This window comes from Chenopodium album, chromosome 5 (assembly GCF_948465745.1).
Source record: "Chenopodium album chromosome 5, dcCheAlbu1.1, whole genome shotgun sequence".
NCBI classification, from domain to species: Eukaryota; Viridiplantae; Streptophyta; class Magnoliopsida; order Caryophyllales; family Amaranthaceae; genus Chenopodium; species Chenopodium album.
The window spans coordinates 14,987,586-15,004,811 of NC_137838.1; the positions used below are offsets into that span (position 1 = coordinate 14,987,586).

The 17,226-nt window shown below is 33.8% G+C and overlaps 1 protein-coding gene across 1 annotated transcript in view; it reads left to right on the forward strand.

Moving 5' to 3' along the window:
• The first annotated feature begins 2,730 nt into the window (after window positions 1–2,730).
• LOC145631965 (E3 ubiquitin-protein ligase UPL6-like) overlaps window positions 2,731–17,226 on the forward strand; it is a 28,726-nt gene continuing 14,230 nt past the window's right edge. Inside the window, exons 1-12 of the mRNA XM_081684207.1 lie at window positions 2,731–2,936; window positions 3,083–3,258; window positions 4,269–4,366; window positions 4,606–4,733; window positions 8,374–8,485; window positions 9,457–9,634; window positions 11,264–11,443; window positions 13,901–14,083; window positions 14,513–14,594; window positions 14,789–14,907; window positions 15,037–15,335; window positions 16,373–16,469. Coding sequence (XP_081540333.1) covers window positions 3,100–3,258; window positions 4,269–4,366; window positions 4,606–4,733; window positions 8,374–8,485; window positions 9,457–9,634; window positions 11,264–11,443; window positions 13,901–14,083; window positions 14,513–14,594; window positions 14,789–14,907; window positions 15,037–15,335; window positions 16,373–16,469 — 1,635 coding nt within the window. The 5' untranslated portion in view covers window positions 2,731–2,936; window positions 3,083–3,099. The remainder of the gene's footprint in view (window positions 2,937–3,082; window positions 3,259–4,268; window positions 4,367–4,605; window positions 4,734–8,373; window positions 8,486–9,456; window positions 9,635–11,263; window positions 11,444–13,900; window positions 14,084–14,512; window positions 14,595–14,788; window positions 14,908–15,036; window positions 15,336–16,372; window positions 16,470–17,226) is intronic.

The window sequence follows — 17,226 nt, forward strand, 5'->3', positions numbered from 1 at the left end:
TAATGATAAAGGTCTATCTTCAAGTAAACATCTTTTGCTTATTGTTAGCTGAAAAACTAAATGTTGGGTAGTTTTTGACAAAATTTCGTGATTAACATTAACATTATTATCTAAAGTGTACCTATAGAAAAGTTTATTATTAATTTTGTACTAAACTCTATGTTAAAATTTATCCTTTCATATTTTTGTTACCAAAACACTTTCATATGCACAAAAAAGTGACATTTAATATATCTATATTGTTCTCATTGTTATACAATCAAGTTTTGACTAAGAGGTTTTATGTATCTATTCATTTGCACCCTTAGCTATATGTCGTGTGTACAATTTTTTTTTTTTTTTAAATGAGTGAACTGGACATGGTCCATTCTAGGCCATGTGTCACTGCAACTTTTTGTTTTGTGCTTATGTGCATATGCCAAATTTTATTATATTAAGCATGCATTGTTGCCCCAAGTCGTATTGTGTCCTGTCTAGTCATGCTTGCCCACAATCCCATGCATAATAACATGCATTAGTCTTGCAATACACATGCTTGTCAGCCCGGTGCCCTTGTTGTGTTGTGCTTTTTTCTCGCTTGTCTTTCTTATTGCCATTGTTAGCTCTCGTGCTTGTAAATTATCATGATTTAAGTATATTATATTGGATTTAATATAAACAAACCATTTATATTAAATCCAATATAAAAAACCTTTTAAAAGCACCATTTTGCGAAAAAAACCTTTTAAAAGCCTTTTAGTTAAAAAAAAAACCACTGTTTCAAAAAAAAAAAAAACCTACCACGTTTTTTTTTTTTTTTGCGAGAGGAAAACTATTTACTTAATCACCCTCTAGTTTACTTAATTAATCTCTAAATTCCTCCTATTTCTTCTAATTAAGCTCTAATCCACTAACTTACTAAATAATTATATTTAATTAATATATAAAAAAAACCACCATCCCCAACCACCTCCTCCCCATCCTACTCCCTTTCCTCCTCCCTTGGTAGCAACCCCCTTCCCCCCACCAGACCCGTCACCCAATTCCCCCACCTCCGGCGACCTACCTCCACCGCCGTCCAACCCTGTTTTCCCCTTTATCCCCGTCGGCAACCACCACCTTTTTATTTTAAAAAATAAACCCTAGAAAATCATTTTTGGGATTTTTAATTTTATGCTTCTTCTTGCAATTGATACTTGTTTTGGCTTTGATTATGTATATATGTGATGCTAGGGTGATTAAAAGCAAATTGCATTTGATTTGGACTTGATTTGAGCATGTTTGAGAAAACTAGAGCCAAACATTTGAAGGGAGGTGGTGGTCGCCGACGGTGATAAGGGAGGGAGGGAAGGTTGGCCGGCGGTGGAGGTAGGTCGCGGGAGGTGGGGTGGATTCGGGCAGCGGGTTCAATGGGGGTGGGGGTTGCTGCCAAGGGAGGGGTAAGGGGAAGGGTGGTTGGTTGGTTGGTGGTTGGGGTGGTGGTTTATTTAAATAAAATCTAATTATTAAGGGCTTGTTTGGCATCAGTTTTGGTTTTCAGTTTTCAGTTTTTTTTTTTAAAACCAAAAATCAAAAACAGGAAACAAGAAAAAGGAGTTTCCACTTTTTTGTTGTCAGCTTTCATAATTATCATAATTTTAATAAGTTTATATAATTTTTGATTCATTATGGGACTCATATCATATACTTTTAGAGAACAAAAAACCAAAAAACAGAAAACCACAACAATGCCAAACGAACCCTAAGTAATTTGATGGATTAGAGGTTTTACTAAAAAAAAAATGGATTAGAGGTTAGTTAGAAGAAATGGGAGGAAATTAGAGATTAATTAAGTAAATTAGAGGTTAATTAAGTTAATAAGTTTCCTCTCGCAAAAATAATGGACGTGGTGGATTTTTTAAACAAAAAAGCTTTTAAAAGGGTTTTTTATTTATTTATTTTTTTTCGCAAAATGGTGCTTTTAAAAGATTTTTCCTGACAAATTTTCCTATATATGTTTTTTAAAACAATATGTTTTTTAAAACAAGCAACTAAATTTATACTCAATACACTAACATTAATGAAATGGTACAAAGTATATTTTTTTTTTTCTTATTTTAAGAATTTAAATAGTTAACCGTATTAGTGGTTCTCATAAGTGTATTATAAGTGACAATTTATTGATGCTAACTACTAAATACCATTAACAATTTTCATTTAAATGTTTTTATACTTATATGTCATATACTTCTATGATACTCTGCCTAATATGGCATAAGATTTACATCACGGAGTAATAAGCTGCTAATGGAGTCAACCACCAATACCATCGATAATTTTATCCTTGTCAAAGATAAAAGAAAACTGAAACTCCCCAATTAGACCATTCGTGGAGAAATAGTTCCCAAATCAACATAGGTTTTAAAAAAAGTTTTTCTTTTAAGTCAAGGGAAAAAAAAGTTATTGTTTTAGCAGGAAAATCAATCAACTATTCAATTTATAGTACCTCTATTTCATATTATTTGCAACGATTCGACATATTTTTACACTTTATGTGAAATCGTTGCAAATAATATGAAACGGAGGTAGTATATAACATTTGTTTACTAAAAAATGAATTAAAATCAAATTGTTGCAACTAATATGAAACAAATATAGAAAATAGTACATAACATTTGTTTTTACTTAAAAATTAAATCGTTGCAAATAATATGATATTAAAGTAGTATATAACATTTGTTTACTGAGAAGTGAACTAAGGTATGCCGTCATCAAAATTTCACTCCCCCTAATATAAATTTGATTTCTTTCTTAGCATACACAAAGAAGGGGGAGGAAAGAGGGAGAAGAATCACAACTTCTATTCAATCTTTACTCTTTTCAACCAATTTTCCAAAATCTTTGCTTTTTTCCATCAATAATTCAATAATCAAACTCACATAATTAATCCCAAACTTGTTTTTAGGGCAAATTCAAAGGTATCAAGAATCAATCGAAAACCCTCTCTACATTTACTTAATTTTATTTGTTCCAACGCTAAATTTTTCTTTTCACTTTTTCAATTTAATGTAATTGTTACATTTATTTCATTGAATTAATTGTGGGTTTTTGTTTTTTGATGTAGAATTTTTGCAAGAAACAATGTTCTTCTCGGGCGATCCATCTGCTCGAAAACGGGTTGATTTAGGTGGTCGGAGCTCCAAGGAGAGAGACAGGCAAAAGCTTTTGGAGCAAACTAGGTTGGAGCGGAATCGTCGAATGTTTCAACGCAAGCAGAATTCTGCTGCTGTTAAAATTCAGGTATGTTTGTTTTTATTCAATGTTGATTTATTTTATTTTATTGAATTGCTATCATTTAAATTAAAGTTCATTTTTAGAGCATTATATGGGTAATTATGTGCTGTTTATGTGAAGAAATGAAGAATTATGGTGTTATTTTCTAGTTTATTGTTGCAATTTTTGCATTTTTGCTTGGTGGGTAAGTGGTAAATTCTTGAATGAATTAAGATAAAAGAATGTTATGCTATGATAATTTATGGGTGGTTAACATTTTAGTTTATTGTTGCAATTTTTGCATTTTTGTTTTGTTTTGGTATTTTAAATGAAAGATTTCGATGTGGAAGTAGCTGTTAAGCCATTAAGGTATGTCTCTAATTTCAATAATGGTGTGATACCGTCCGTGTCAATCGAAGGTTCAGTTCTGTGCCGAATACTGTGCTCCTTCCTATACTCATGTCAGTCAGCTTACTTTGTGTGAAAGTAAATTTTTGCCCTCGCTGTATGGTTGCACGGAATCTACTAATTGGTCTGTTTGGGCTAAAAATAATGCGTTAAATTGTTGAAGAGTACAGTGGAGAGATCAATCCATGTTTGGAATTTTTGGGCTACCACTTGGTTTGTGATCTTAAGGAACTCTTAAATGTTACTCTGAATTGATAATGATGGTGAAAAGGTTTTAGGAGAAACTTTAGACATTCAAATGGTTGTGGCTGAAAGCTCCATACTATTTGGCTCTTTAAGCTAGTTGCATTAGCTCCTGATAGAAAAACTTGAGAACACCTTGAGAATAAGTTAAATACTAAAATGAAAATATGGTATGATTATCTTGCTGAACATAAAATGCTTATCCATAGACTCATCGTTAAACTTGACTAGCAGCTTCATTTATCTATAAATATGCTTACTTTTCCGTGTCCTATGCTCATGCTGTTTCTTCAAGAAAGGACTTTCAACTCAGTGGGTTGGTAGTCAAGTGAGCTACAAAAGCCTTTTGTACCTATATTTGATCACCACGTGCTCACTAATTGCAGAAATGCTACAGAGCCTGGAAGGTTGTTGAAGTTGAACATAATAAGGTGCGAGAGAAGTTTTTTGCTACATACGGGAAGCGCTGCCAGAATGTTGGCAGGTAAATATGATATTTGTTTACTTTGACCCCTTAATTTATCTCTCTCTCTCTTTCTTTCTTCTTCTTTTTATTTATTTATTTATTTTAATGTGTATCCTTGGTTGATATGGCTTGCTATTATTTACCTTTGATGGGACTTGGATGTATCTTCATTTATTTGGAAATGGTTATGTTTCATATGTAGGTTTAGCCTTTTATTTGATATCTGTTAATGTACATTTTGTGTTTTTCTTTTTCAGACAATGTTTTGCTCCGGATTCAAGGTATCTCTGCGAGTTACTGTTTTTCTTCAATCCGAGAAATCGGGATGACCTCTTTGCTCTTGCAGAGACCTGTCGACTACTTCAGCATTTTTCTAAAGATACTGGTAATTTCTTTGTACACTGTTCAACTTTCAATTGAATTTTATGATTGTTAGAGATTGTCTTCTTTGGTTCTGTGTTTTGTTTGGTAATGTGCTGGGAGTGCACATCGATTTTAGTGTTTTCCTGTGGAATTGTTATTTATTGATATTTATCAAATTACTACGTATATACTTAGAATCCCTTCACCTTTTTGTGTTCATACGGTCTGCATACATAGCATGATTCTATTGATGGCCCATTCACATGCTCCTTAATTGATGGTTGATATGCTATGGGTGTGGGCTTTGGTAAGTGGGTGCTCTCTCAAGGTTATTTAGTATGTTGATGCTGGCTTATTTATATAATTAAATAACAAAGTCTTGGACGTAGATGCTGGAAGTTGGTCCAGAATCTTTATGAGGCATGTGAAGAGATTTAGATTGGTAAGATGATTGGAAAGAAAATATAGGGTACATTTAGAGTTTAATGTTAATCTTTTCTGTACAATCTATAGTTGTTCAATTAAGGTATGTGATTTTTATTTTACGAGAAATAAGTATTTCTATAAACAGATATTGGATTGAATTTTTTTTTTGGGATCTTACACTATGACCTTGCTTAGATTATGTGATGGAAAGTGTTTATCAAATGAAAATGACATGTTTATCAAGCAAAAAAGTTTAGGTACAAACACATTCAATGAATTTTGTTTTGTTAGTTTCAGAAAAAAGTATAGACTTATAATCACAATTCAAGTCTTAGAATCTTACGATTCTATGACTTATATATGGCCATTTGATTCGATTTACGATTCTACATGATTTACATATGCATCTAACTAGTGAAAACTTCACAAATCTAAAACATGCCTACAAGATTATTAATAAACATATATTGTCATCCGTGTTTGGCTGCTTCGTGGGTAAACAACTATTTTCTATCATTTATTTATGTTTTTAACTAATAATATGAACACATTAAATGAATTTGAGTATAATGTCTTGATTATACATTTTTAGAGAATATTACGCTTCTATTTTACAATTCGGTTATGAAAGCCCCGATAAGTTCAAAGTAGATTCATGATTTTGATATCTTTAGTATAGACTACGTAATACGTGCGCTCGTGCACGCACGCGCGCGCGCGCATACACACATGGTTTCCCTAAAATTGTAACACGTAGAAATGATACATATATTAAAAAAAAGAGGAGAGATTTAGAGAGAATGTTTCACCTACCTCTATGCTTTCCACCAATCCTTATCTACCTACTTCCTCCACTTTATGAAGGGTATTCATTGGTGTTTTAATTAATGCTCTTTTGGTTCCTACGAGTTCCCTACATTATAATTATACACATTTGACAATGCATTAATTTGATTATAAATATCTTTAGCTGGATATAGTAAAAACTGTAACAATAGAGTATTAATAATATATATATATATATATATATATATATATATACTCCTTGAAAGTGTTTGAAAAATCGCGCCCTAGGCGCGCTGGGTGAGCGCTTATTTTGGTCTTGGCGAGGCGTTTTGGGTCCGAGGCGCACTTCAGCCAAATTTTTTTAATTGCCCATATAGTGCACCACTGCGCCTCACTTCAAAGAGGCGCACGCAGCAGAACCCTCTCGCTTTAGTGTGCCTTGACATTTTTTATACATTGCTCCTTGAGATGAATCAAATAAGACCTATCATCGATATGTTATGTTTTATATATTGAACGTAATTTATCTCATTTTAAGAATAGTGTCAAGATTTCAAATGGGAATAACCTTTAGGGATGGAGAGAATAGATCTTATCAAATGTAGAACTGCTGTATTTTTATCCCTTTTATGTATGTGTCGCAATCTTAAGAAAGCTGATATTTTTTGGTGTTTAGAGAGCCACGAGGGCGGGTGATGAGAATCAATCCCAGGATCTTCTTAAATATGACGTGTTTATTAAGAAAAGTGATAATATTTCACCTACCCTATACTACCTATCTATCCTTATCTACCCCCTCCCGTCCACTTTATGAAGGGTATATACAGGGTTGCGGACGATCTATGTTAAGTCTAGATTAATTTACTCGGCTAAGCTTGATAAGAATTATTAGTGTTCGAGGAGCTTGAATAAGCTTTTCAAATTCTAAGCATTTGACTTGTTCTAGCTTTTGTTCATGAATGTGCTCATTTGCATTTACGCTTTGTTTGGATAGCAAAGAAGGAAGGAAAAGAAAGGGAGGGAAAATGGAGGAAGGGAAGGGAAAAGAAAGGGAGGGAGAGGTGAGCTCCATTTCCCCTCCAAATCTCTCCAATTTTAGAGAGATTATGGTTATTAAAGAGAGAGGGAAAATGAATCCCTCCCTCTCCTTCCCCTTCCTTCCCCCAATCTTTTACCCAAACAAGAGATTTTGTCCCCCTCCATTTCTCTTCTCTTCTCTTCTTTTTCTTCCATTTCTTCCTATCCAAACAAAGTGTTAGTGAGCTTAAGTCGGGCTTGATCAAATAATTGAACCGTAAGTTTATTTTTATAAAAAAAAAACTTTTTCTACTCCATATTACTTACAAAGCTAAGATTTCACGCTCACCAATGTACACTTTAATCTATTAATATCTTTGGTTGTGTTTTATGGAGTAGTAAAAGTTAATAAAATTAATAAAGTGTAAATTGAGACGAATCGAACACCAGATGACTATATTTTTTCTTTTGTATAAATCACAATATTACGTAATAAGAGTGTATGAATAGTACAAAAATCTTAATGTTGCTAGTAAAATAAAGAGGAAGTATGTACTTTTAAGTTTTTTTGCATCCATATAGTTTTGTTCAAGATTTTATCATCTTTTTATGTATAGAAAAAAGCAATGGCTATGTTTTCATGCCTATATTGATGAACTAATTTGTAATTTTTACAAATGTGTGTGAGGAACAATGATAACATGCAAGATGATGAAAAGGGAAGATACTAAATTGGGTTTAAAATATTAGGTTTTTTTTTTCTTTTTTTTTTTTTCTTTTTTTTTTCCCTGAGCGCTTTAACCAAGTTATTGTTAGACATGAACAAGCTTATTAACAAACTTAAATGAGTTGTTTTTGAACACTATTGAGTAGAACATGATGTTCGAGCTTTGCTCATGTACTTTACGTACTTAAAGAGAAAAAAGGTTTTTTGTTCAAGTATGTTTTGAATTTAACAGATTCTGACCTATCTTGATTGCAAGTACTTCATGAATGTATTATCAATTACACTCCAAGGTATATACTAGTGTTTAAATTAGTAAATCTTATTAAATGTAGAAGTGCTGAAATTTTATTCTTTTTAGGCAAGTTTTGTAATTTTGAAGTAAACTGTTGTGAGTGTTATCTACTTACTTCGTTTTCTTAAAATTGTAACACATGGAAATGGCACATTTATTAAGAAGTAAATAGGAGAGAGAATGTTTCGCCTACTCTATTTTACCAATCTATCCTTATCCACCCCCATTTCCACCCATTTTATGAAGGGTATTTTTGGTGTATTAATTAGTAAATCTTAACAAATGTAGAATTGTTTCAAATTTATTCCTTTAGATAGAGATAGAGATAGATAGATATATTGCCATTAGTGAGCTTCTTTCTTTTAAAATCAATGTGTGTATAAGGCAGCACTAATAATTTTGAACATTTTGCAGGGGGTGTCATTTCATTGTTTACAGGCATGGATTATTCATCGAACCACAGTGTAGTGGATTACCGGGTGAAGCAATTGAGTTATGCGTGTATACGTGCTGTTCATGCTTATAGGTTCGTTTGGCAATTTGGCTTTTAGCGTGTACTATGGCTTACAGTATTTTCTTTTGGAGTCCAAATCTTAAGCCGTATCTTGTGCATTTGAAATAAGGTGCTCTTTTCTTGCTTCCCTCCCTTTCTCGTGAGAGATGAGAGAGAACTGGCCTCTTAGGAACAATGTTGTAAAACTTGCAATGGAAAGAGGCTGGAAAAAACACACACACACACACAAAAAAAAAAAAAAAATAAATCAGAAATTGAAAACATTTTTTTTCTCTTGTTCCCCTATGCATCTGGGAATCAGTATCTTTGGAAATTGTAAGCCTGAATTGGAACATAAGTCCATTACTCTAAAATCATATTGGAAATAGTAGGTTCACTTTTGTTCTTGAATTAGGATATAGCCAATCAGTACACTCTACAATTGATGGCAAGCTTCAGAAATAATAGATTTTTTTTGGAGAGGTTTCCTTGTCTGATTGCTGTACTGTATCTTTTAATACTAATGTGCACCTCACTAATTCTAAAAAGAAAAAAAAAAGCCTTAGTTTCCAACTTTCCACCTATTTTATATCTCTTTGGATTGCTTTGCTGATACTGTACGTGTATCATTTTTTGATTATTTTTTTTCTTTACTTGTGGGCTTGCGGCATTATGGGAAAAGGATGTGATTTGGACTAAGGTTCACATCTTCTCCCCCCTCCTCTCATCTTCTCTTTGTTGATTAAGCAGTGTGTTTTTGCTTTCTTGCATGTTCACATGTATCTGTATCCCCTCTCTTCTTCTCTTTGTTGATTACATACTGTGTTTTTGTTTTCTTCCATGTTTACTGGATCTATTGTGCATATGAAATTGCTATGGATTGATGTGAAGAACTTTTTATTCTTCTTTAGGGTGAATGTTTTGTTAAATTCACTTGATACTTTGTATCTTACACTCTATCCTAATCATTGATAATTTCTTATTTTTTTTAACAACCTATGCAGTAGTCAGTTCAAGAAACAATCGTCTTGGTCAGTGTCCAATCTACATATCTTAGCAGGTTTTTTGGAAGCTTTGGTTAAGTTGATTGATCCTGAACTTCCATGGGCTTGTGGAACAATTAGCTATCTTTTGCAAAGAAATACCTTTACCTTGTTTAGAGAGATAACTCTTGCTGCAAAGGTATACTTCCTTATTTTATATATAGAGTTGATAACCTTATCCTTGATAATGTCCATCTTTGTCTCTTTGCTGTCCCTTCAATACTTACTAATTTTGTTTGGAGCTTTAGTTTAATTGATTTCTTTATAACGTGTAAAATTTTGCTTACAAAGTGGGGAAACTTATCAGTAACTAATGCCAAGCAGTGTTAACTAATGCCTGAAGTTTCTCTTTTCATCTTGCTTTTTTAATATTCACTGTCAGTAGGCATTATTCTTTTTTAGTTTTCCCTAACTATCTTCATCTTCTTATTCATGTCTTTGGCAAGAATCAGTGGTGACTCTTGTGAGTGCCTGTTAAGATTTGTCATCCATGGTCCTTGGACTCTTCATTGCACCTCCAACATATATGATAATCCATACGACCATACTCAACGTGGGTGTGGAGGCTTCACACTTCATGTTAGAGATCACAATATATATAATATAATACTAGAAAAGGGGCGGGGGAAGGAGTCACATGGTTACTAATATCAGAAGGGAAAGTGGGCTTTCAATTCTTCAAATGAGGGAAAAAAAAAGGAAAAGAAAAGGATCATTATTCCGAACTTTAAGGGCTTGTTTGGCATCATTTTTGGTTTTCAGTTTCCTGTTTTTTAGAAAACTAAAAACCAAAAACTGGAAACAAGAAAAAGGTGTTTTCACTTTTTTGTTGTCAGTTTTCAAAATCATCATGATTTTAACAAGTCTAAAATATTTTTGATTCATTATGTGACATATATAATATACTTTTAAAAAACAAAAAACCAAAAAACAGAAAATCACAGTGATGCCAAACGAACCCTAAATTTTCAAATGTTATTACTAAATATATTTTTGAAAATTTTATAAAATTTACATTTTTTGGAAAGTACACATTGAGATGGATCCCTGTATATAATAGTTATTCTTATATGCTAGTGTAAAATAATTGTCAATGTTTAGTCAAACTAGTTCATTAAACTAGACCTCACCAAAATGTTCTTAAGGTGTTGGATGCAGTGGTAAGAAGATGGAGCGGTAAAGAAAAGTAACAGAGTAACAAACTTATAATATTGTGGTTTTGGTCTATTTGCCACTCTGGAACAGGGTTTAGATTTTAGAATTGTGGTGTCCAAAACATGTTAAGTGGTGAAGTTGTTTTGGAAAGTTTATTTTGGAGTTATTTGTTTTATTGTGTGCCAGGTAGGTGCAAAACCCCCTTAGTAGTGATTAAAGTTCTCAAGTGTTATCTATGAAAGTACTGCTGCTTTTTATTCTCTGATTTGAAGTAGTATCAGTATAACTTAGACCTCTTTATATAAAACATAGAAAAAAAGGTTTGCCAAGTATCCATTAGACACACAGTCTTGTGCCTAGGTTCTGGGACCTTGTGCACCTTGGTGTGCCTTGTGCCTTTTTAAACTAAAAGTTTGTGAGGGTTAAGGCTAGTTATCTTGGTCATCTTTCGCTCTTACTCTACCTTTGGGAAAAATAGGTTTGCTGTTATGATTGTTTTTCTGCTTTGGCCCATTATATTGTTTTGTTTTGCAGTTATATTTGGATCTCCCTTGAAGTTTATGTTTCTTGATGTCATTTTTGATAACTAAATAATGTGTTTTATGCTGTGAAGGAAAGTTTGAATTCTCAGAATATGATTGAAGTTTCTTCCTTGGAGCTAGTGCTTACCCTAATAATACCACATGTTGGTGAGAAGCCATGTGTGTGCCAAAATGCTGATCAATGGTGGAGCTTTTCATCACAAATTCTTACTATACCATTCTTGTGGAAATTTTTTCCACACCTAAAAGAGGTAGGTTTGCTAAAAATCTTTTCAGGTTCTCTTGTTAAATTGGATACTGTTTCTGGTCAAGATGTTCTCTGCTTTTGACCCAAAAATGAATCAGATAACCACAAATTTGAATGCCATTTACACAAATTTCACCACATTCCCCGAGATCTCTACTGATACTACCTCTGTTTTCCTAAGTCATACTCACTTTTCATTTTCATCCATTTTCTAGTTCTACTCACTTTTACTTTATTCGTTTTGTGACAACTTTTTATTCATTTTTTATCATCCACAACCCCATTTCGTGGGGCCCAATTTTATTTATTTAATCTTACTCTCCGTCTCTCTCCTCTTTAATTCAAAAGTACCCACATGTATGGTCCCAGTTTTCACTTTTCCTTGGTTTGCATAGCTACAGTAATTGAGTAAGACTCACCAATATGGAGGTATTTGCAAAAAATCTTAAGTGCTTCATGTCCCTTCTAGCATAGCTCTTCTTATTTTTCTTTCTTCTTTTTGTTACACATGTCATATTCTAACTGTTGAGTATCTTATTATTATGTTTTGCATTAATCTTGTTCCATTATTCTTTTGTAATCTTTTGTTAACTGCTTTTCTTTCCTTTTTCTTTTTTAAACATTTAATTACATTATTATTTTTTAGGAAAAATTGCTCCCATTAATCTGAACTTTGCCTCGTCCGCCGAAAATAATCCCAACTTTCATTTATTATCTATTGCACCGAACTTTGGGGGGTATTAATTTTCGTTGCACCCAACAGGTCATCTAACCTGATGTAGCAAGTTACCTAGACACGTGTCAGCGTATGATTGGCTTAATTTTTTTTTTAAAAATTAAAAAAAAAAACAAAAAACAAAAAAATAAAAAAAAACCCACAAACCACCCAAGCCCAGCGGCTGCCACCACACCCCCACCCCCACCACGCCGGAAAATCACCCCCACCCTCGAAAAACCCCTCCCCTGCTGCCGGAAACCGCCGCCCAACCTTCCCCCTACCTTGAAACCCACCCTTTCCCTTCCCCCACCCCCGAAAACCATTCCCCCACCCCCGAAAACCCCTCCCTCACTCCCGGAAACCGCCGCACAACCCTCCCCCTTCCCTCAAAACTCCCCCTTTCCCTCTCCCCACCCCCGAAAACCCCTCCCCCACCCCTATTTCCTCCGTCACTCCCCTCTCCCCGCCGTTTTCCGACCCGAATCCCCTTCCCCTTCGTTTTCGCCGTTTCCCCCTCCCCGCCGTTTCCGCCCCCTTCCCCTTCGTTTCTGACCCAAATCCGGCCTCCCTTCCTATATCCTCCCCCACTGCCATTAACGGTGGCTGCCGTTAAGGGTTGGCTGCCGTTAAGGGTGGCTGGGTTTTTTTTTTTTTTTTTTTTTAATTTTTTTTTTTAAATTTTGTTTTTTTTTTTTTTTATTTTGTTTTTTTTATTTTTTTAAATTTTGTTTTTTTTTTAATTTTTTTTATTTGACCATTCATGTAGTGACACGTGTCCAAAAAAAAAATGTAACACACAAATGTTGACCGGATTAACCGGTTGCAGGTAAATTGGGTGCAACGAAAATTAATACCCCCCAAAGTTCGGTGCAATAGATAATAAACGAAAGTTGGGATTATTTTCGGCGGACGAGGCAAAGTTCAGATTAATGGGAGCAATTTTTCCTATTTTTTATTGGTTGAATGAAAATGTTAAAATTTATGAATATAAGTTTGCAATTTGAGAAAGAATGCCTTAAATTCTGATTAGTGCATATAAGAAATTTTTTAACATATAAGCATTAAATAAGTAATTTTATTAAAAATTCAAACAGTGCATTGCACATGTTAAATATTAGTTTGCATAAATTCAGAGAAATCTATGTTATGAGCTTATGCTAAAAGACATCAGGCTTATTTAATTTTTTTTTTATTATAGGGGGTGTTTGGTTAGGAGCTTTTTGGAGTAAGAAGAGCTGTTTGACTATTTCAAAAAGTTCTTTGGGGTGTTTGGTTAGGAGCCGTTGAAAGAGCTTTTTAGATCCAAAAAGTTCTTTTTGAAATATCTCATATTAGGAGCTTTTTGAAAGAAGCTTTTAGCCTTTTGTTGTTTTATACACTAAAGCAGCTAATTGCTAACAGATAGTTACCAAGCACTTTTACACATATAGAATTACGATTAGCTAGTTAAAACAACTAATGCAAATGGCTACCAGCTAATAGCTAGTCAAATCAGCTAATCGCCAAACAGGGCCATAGTGATTCTATATGCTGATCTTATATTGTAGCTATGCTTGCATATTTTCTGCTGTTGTGGACTCAGGAAGTCATTTTTTCCCCAAAGCCTTTTCCCCTGGCCCTTGTGTCTGAATAAGATGCATTTAGTCTGATATTGCAATTGCAGCCTTTGCAGGGCATGTTAATTTTAGCTTCTATTTGTGGCTACAGTGTAATCTTGAGCTGGTGCTTTCATTATCTTTCCAGGTCTTTGCTAGGCAGCAGTTGTGCAAGCATTATGTACACCAGATGCTGTCATATGTGCGAAGTAACACTCATGTTCTACCAAAAGATGTCTCAGCCGAGTATCCAAGTTATGCTTGTCTACTTGGAAACACATTAGAAGCATCTGCACTTGTTTTATCAAAGGCTGACTGCTCGTTTGAGATGGTATTGATTAAAAACTGTTCTTGTAGACTCCTCTTTTTTTTTTTTTTTTTTTTTTTTTTCCCTACATCATTTGTTATCCTCCCAGAAGGAATGTTAATTTTTTTTTTATTTATTTTGAATAGAGAAGGAATGTTAAATTTGTATTTTGTATTTGATTGCATATGATCTAGTTTATATGCTCCTTTTCAATGCATAGATCTGTTTTCTTTGTTGGTTGAATGAAATTTTTTATTTCCAAGATATAATTTTTGATAAAATTTGTGTGCTGCCTTGGTCAAACTTTTAAAGTTGTGTGAATTATTTATTTATTTATTTTCTAATTTTTATTTTATAAAGATTCTATAGATAGATCTTGTTTTGTTGTGCTTTTCAGAATAAGTCTAGAGTCTTGCTGGTATAGATGATTGTCATTTCTTTGTTATCTCTCAGGCTATTGATTTAGCAGCAGCAGCGACATTTTTACTGGAGATGCTACCTCGTCTAAAGTCAGTCAGTAGAGAAACTAATGAAAGTAAGATTATTTTAGACTTTATCCATATTTCTTTTCTACATTTGTCTTCTGTTCTACTGGGGTCTTTATATGGATCCCTTTCTTTTTATCGTTCACTTCTCTTAGTTTGTTGAATTGAAAACTCTTCCGGAGTCTTCGAGTGCAAAGTGTAACTCATTCCTGAACTCATATTTGATTGTGCAACCTTTATTCAGATTCTGCTGTAGAAGATGAGGATATGACTGACGTGGAAGAATCTAATGAAATTGTTTTAAGCAAGGATTTGGAATCCCAGATATCTAATGCGATAGACCCACGGTTTCTTCTCCAGTTGGTGTGCTTATAGCCTGATTTTCTGTTCTCCTAATACCTTTTTTATTTTAAGATTCACTTTCACCATCACAAGAAGTCAAACCTTTTTTTTTTTTTTTCCATCACAAAGTGATACCCTATTTTTTTGCAGATAAATGTTTTGCTGGGAGGAATTCCTTCGTTCACCAATAATAATGTACCTGATGATAGAGAAGTGACAGCTGTTGGGACAGCATGTGCGTTCCTGCATGTGACATTTAACACTTTGCCACTTGAACGCATTATGACAATCCTAGCATACAGGACTGCTCTTGTTCCTGTTCTTTGGAGCTTTATGAAGCGGTGTCATGAGACTCAGAAGTGGTCATTGGTGGCAGAACGATCCTCTTATCTGCAAGAAGGTGTACCTGGTTGGCTGTTACCTCTGGCTGTTTTCTGTCCTGTATATAAGTAAGCTGCCTGTTTGCTTTTGATGTTTCTGGCTTATTGTCTCCTTATAGTTAGCCTTCTTTATTTTTACTGAGAATTTATAAACCCTATCACCTCTTCACTATTTTATTTTATGATTGTAATCTTTAATCCTGTATCGCTCTTCGATTAAAAATTATTTTCCAGGTTTTTTTCCCCTTCCATTTTCTGTGGATCATTTTGAATCTTGTAATGATTTGTTTCTTCACCTATCCTCTTGTTTGGTTGTCTGTGTTTACACGTTTGTGTTATCTGGGGGTCTATTAGCAAAAAAAAAAACAATGTCATTGCAATTACTGGTTTAAACATGGTGAAGACAAAACAATTTTTGTGATTTAGTGTTTTTAGCTTTGGCTGAATCTGTACCATATATGAGTGAAACTCCCTTACCTGATTTCGAAACTAATTGAAGAACTACTAAACAAAACCTGCTGAAAAGACACCTGTTTGGTAATACATATACTGGTAATTTGATTGAATATGTATTACTCGTGGAGCTCTGTGGACAGTACTGTTATTCTCCATTTGGATTCTTTTCTTTTTTTCTTTATTTAAAAGAAAGGTTCTCTTTTGTTTCGTACTTGTATCAGGGCTATATGAAATCAATTTTAGTGTTCTATACTTCTATTGCACTGTTTGTTTATCTTAAGATAGAAATTAAATTGACCTTTGTCCAGATCGTATTAAAGGAAGAGTGTCACTTTTATTAATCCTTAACGTAACACCACAATTTACAAGATACTCCACCCTTTCATTACATGCTTCATTTCAAAAAAGATATGATTGCGACATACTTCCTTTGTTTTTAAGTTAAAGGCGTTGAAAGTGCTTAAATTTTGTCCATAGAATTTTCTCTTGTGGTTCTTTGAGCTATCAACTTCTTTTTCTAGGAAGTGTATTGTTTCTGAAATTTTGTATTGATAACCTATTAACCACTAAAGATTTCCTGATACTACTGTTTGTTAATTTCAATTGTATAAACTGTGCAAAGGTTAACATTTCTTTCATTGTGCTGGCAGGCACATGCTTATGATAGTTGATAATGAAGAGTTCTATGAACAGGAAAAACCGTTGGCTCTGAAGGATATTAGATACTTAATTGTTATACTACGACAGGTAATTTTTGCCAGCTATGCTCTTCAGTTTTCTTTTGTACCCTCTAGCCATTGTGATTTGATCAAAGACAGTTCTGAAATTGTCTACTTTGATAGTTAGCTGTCCTGTATATCTATATTGTGTTACTCGAACTCGGATATGGATGTTATTTATGGGTATGGATCCGAGTGTTAGACCTCAAAAAACTCGAATTTTAAGATATATTTTAATTTTAGACATGGGTACAAGGACGCAATCAACAAAATATAGGATTTTAAAGGTTTTTCTTTGTATAGTATTGAAAAATTAAATTGAAAATGTCAAAGAAAGCTTTAACTTTACAGTTTTTACATTACTGAAGACTTAAAAATCAGCTTTTAAGTGAAATAGGAAGTACAGCTGAAAAGTATCACATGGGTTTCCTATTTTTCACATACTCACACTTTGTATGACTGATTTATTCCACCCCTCCCCTGCATACCTTTTATTGGAATAAAAATTAAAAATAAGACATAGCAGGCAATTTGAGTGAAAAATTGGAGTTGGTCACCAGTACTCACCACGACTCACCGTTGCCAAAAGACCACTGGAGTAGTGACCATCATGAAAATCCGTTCAGTGTGATCAGATTTATGTACTTAGCAAAACCCATCTTTCAAATATAATTTCGGTAAATTTCACCCCAAATAACTGACGGTCAGTTATTGACCTAGGAATCTTGGATAAATGGAATGAAGTGATTCTTGCACCTTTTCTTTTTCTCTCCTTACCATCTCTC